The sequence below is a fragment of the Salvia splendens genome, chromosome 2, assembly GCF_004379255.2.
Source record: "Salvia splendens isolate huo1 chromosome 2, SspV2, whole genome shotgun sequence".
Classification (NCBI taxonomy): Eukaryota; Viridiplantae; Streptophyta; class Magnoliopsida; order Lamiales; family Lamiaceae; genus Salvia; species Salvia splendens.
In genome coordinates this window covers 36,264,958-36,267,434 of record NC_056033.1, presented here as the reverse complement: position 1 = coordinate 36,267,434, position 2,477 = coordinate 36,264,958, and the positions used below count along the sequence as shown (strand labels likewise).

Below are 2,477 nucleotides of genomic sequence, written 5' to 3'. Positions count from 1 at the left end.
TAAAGCAAAAGGCCAACTCATTATTATTGCAAGAAAATTAACCATCTTATTAGATGATACCATTTCCAACATAGAATTTACATCATTAATGGACAAGAAGTAACATGGAACTTAGAAATTTGCAATGAAATGAAATAGTTAGGTTAAATTAAGTTAAGCTATGACAGAAGTCTCCACAGCCACCCCTGAGTACTTAGCCTCAGCTGGCTTCTCAGCTTCCCACAGCTCCGGTATCGCCTCTCGGAGATTATGAATGCTTTCTAGTGCATAATCTGCACCCTTCACTCTCTGCGATTTCCCAATCTGCATCAACAAATTTGCTCCAATTTAGACTATAAACACTCCAAAATGTACAATTAAAAGTTGTTGCAATCTTGTGTTCCAATTACTGAGTCGAACAACTCACCAGCACGGTGTCTAGTCCAATGCGTTTCCCAGATTGAATGTTACGGACACTGTCCTCGAAGAAGAGCTGCAGATCAAGACAGTTACAATAATAAGCATGTATGTCTGAATCAAGAATTGTAATTAGGAGTACTAGTAGCATATGATGTCTCAGATATGAAACAGACTTACTGTTCTACGAGGATCGATCTTTGCAATCTCGAGAGCAATTTCTATGGCAGATTCCGAGGGCTTGCAAACTATAGGAGTCTTAGGCAGTCCAGATTGTTCTTCATTAGGCTTATTGAAATGTGCAATAATGTCAAATATCTCAGTCCTTTTGGGAGGCGGTTTTGAGCCCAAAAAGGCGATGTCATCCTCATCATCCGATGCAACGCTCTTGTGGACAGGATTGAGAGTTTCGAAGCAGATTATGCTCTCAAAACAGTCCTCAAGGCCTAGTCTCCTCAGCACCTTGATGGCATGGATGTGATCACCATTGGTGAATATCTGATCATAGTTCAACAATTGATGAATGTCAACAAAACTTCAACCAACAACATGTTCTAAAAAGTTCCAAAAAACACGATAAATGTGCTCACGATCTTCGGGATAGGCACGCTCAGCAAGAGGCTCCTCAACACAGGATCTGGCTTCAGATTCTCATAAGGCAACCTCCCATGAACAATGCTGTGAGACAACCAAATACATCATCCATTAGATTGCTTTTTTTTCTTTTTATAATTTCCAGTAAAGTAAAAACTAAACTAGATAGATAGAACTAACCTGTGATACTCATCGTAGTCAAAATCATAGCCAATTGCCTGCAAAAACAGCGATCCGTTATGTTATGATCCTTAGTCTTTTTTCAGGCAAAACTATGTCAAGACAACCTATGTATGTACAAATGCTCACCCTAAGACCAGCCATAGTTGTGCCATAGTTTTTGTACAAAAGGTCACATAGTGAAGGGATTTGGCTCTCTTCAATGCCCAAGTTTTCGATCATGAATGCTGGAATGACAAACAATTATGACATTACATCAAAGGGAAAATAGAAGTACTAATCGAAGCAGAGAGAGATCATAAGCTGCAGATATATACCTTGAATGTTTTTGAGAACTGAAGTTGCTAGGCCGGAGCTAAGAGGGTAGAGGGTGTCATCAAGATCTAAACAAGAATCAAAGAATAAAGACTGTCACATTTCATTTCATCACATAACAAAAATAGATGAATTTGAGGAAAATTTATTTTCAATTACCAAATAGAAGGCAGTCATATTTAGGCCTCTGCACCTGCCCAAACCGATCCTCGTATGCCATCTTGATCTAGAAAAGCTAGAACATGTGAGCAGTATGTTTCATAACTAAGAAAAATGCACTGAACTCAGCATGTAGATTGAGATTAATTAGTATTTCTGCAATTTCATAGCATGGAATAATGGATATCATAGCTAATGAGCAAAAGTTGGCATTTTTTTTAGTATTATTTATTTGCTAGAGCTATAGAGTTATTAATTATTGAAATGTAAAAACATTATCAGTGTTATTTATATACATATTTCCATAAATAAGCCCATATTATATATGGATGGCATGATGGAGCACCAAAAAATGACTGAAAATGGCAAGTAAATTACCTAAAAGGAATATGGATTGAAAAATGAAGAGGAAAAATGGGATAGCAGAATTTCGAAAGGGAGAGTCTCTGTATCTACGCAGAAGAGTGAAGGAAGAGGGGGAGGAGAATCGTTCAGTTTAAATAGACCAACCTTTGCGTGTTTTTAGTTTAATTATTTCACAATTATTGTTTTTTTATTTGACTGTAAATCAAATGAACACGTTTAATTAATGCCCGATCCGACAAAGCAGTTCTACACTTGAAATCCCATTTTTGCCCTTTATTAAGGAGTTTGGTCAAGTTTGATCTATAGTTATTATGAGTAATTAATTAATTTCATAAACAGAAAAGTGGAAGTTTAAATCTAAAGTGTCACTATCAGCGTACTTTCAAATTCCAATTCTAAACTATATTTTATGGTCATTTATTTGAGTCACGCAATAGATAAATAAAAGTAATTTTAAACTTATTTGA

At 36.2% G+C, this 2,477-nt stretch overlaps 1 protein-coding gene across 1 annotated transcript; it reads right to left on the bottom strand.

The window, feature by feature from the left end:
- LOC121792507 lies at positions 1–2,168 on the bottom strand. Its single transcript, XM_042190489.1, has 9 exons — positions 2,023–2,168; positions 1,645–1,711; positions 1,488–1,553; positions 1,300–1,397; positions 1,171–1,208; positions 987–1,074; positions 577–894; positions 407–472; positions 1–303 (listed from the first exon to the last, which is right to left on the bottom strand). Exons 2-9 carry the CDS (start codon positions 1,703–1,705, stop codon positions 154–156), a joined length of 885 nt encoding a protein of 294 aa, XP_042046423.1. The 5' UTR covers positions 1,706–1,711; positions 2,023–2,168; the 3' UTR covers positions 1–153.
- Positions 2,169–2,477: the final 309 nt, after the last annotated feature.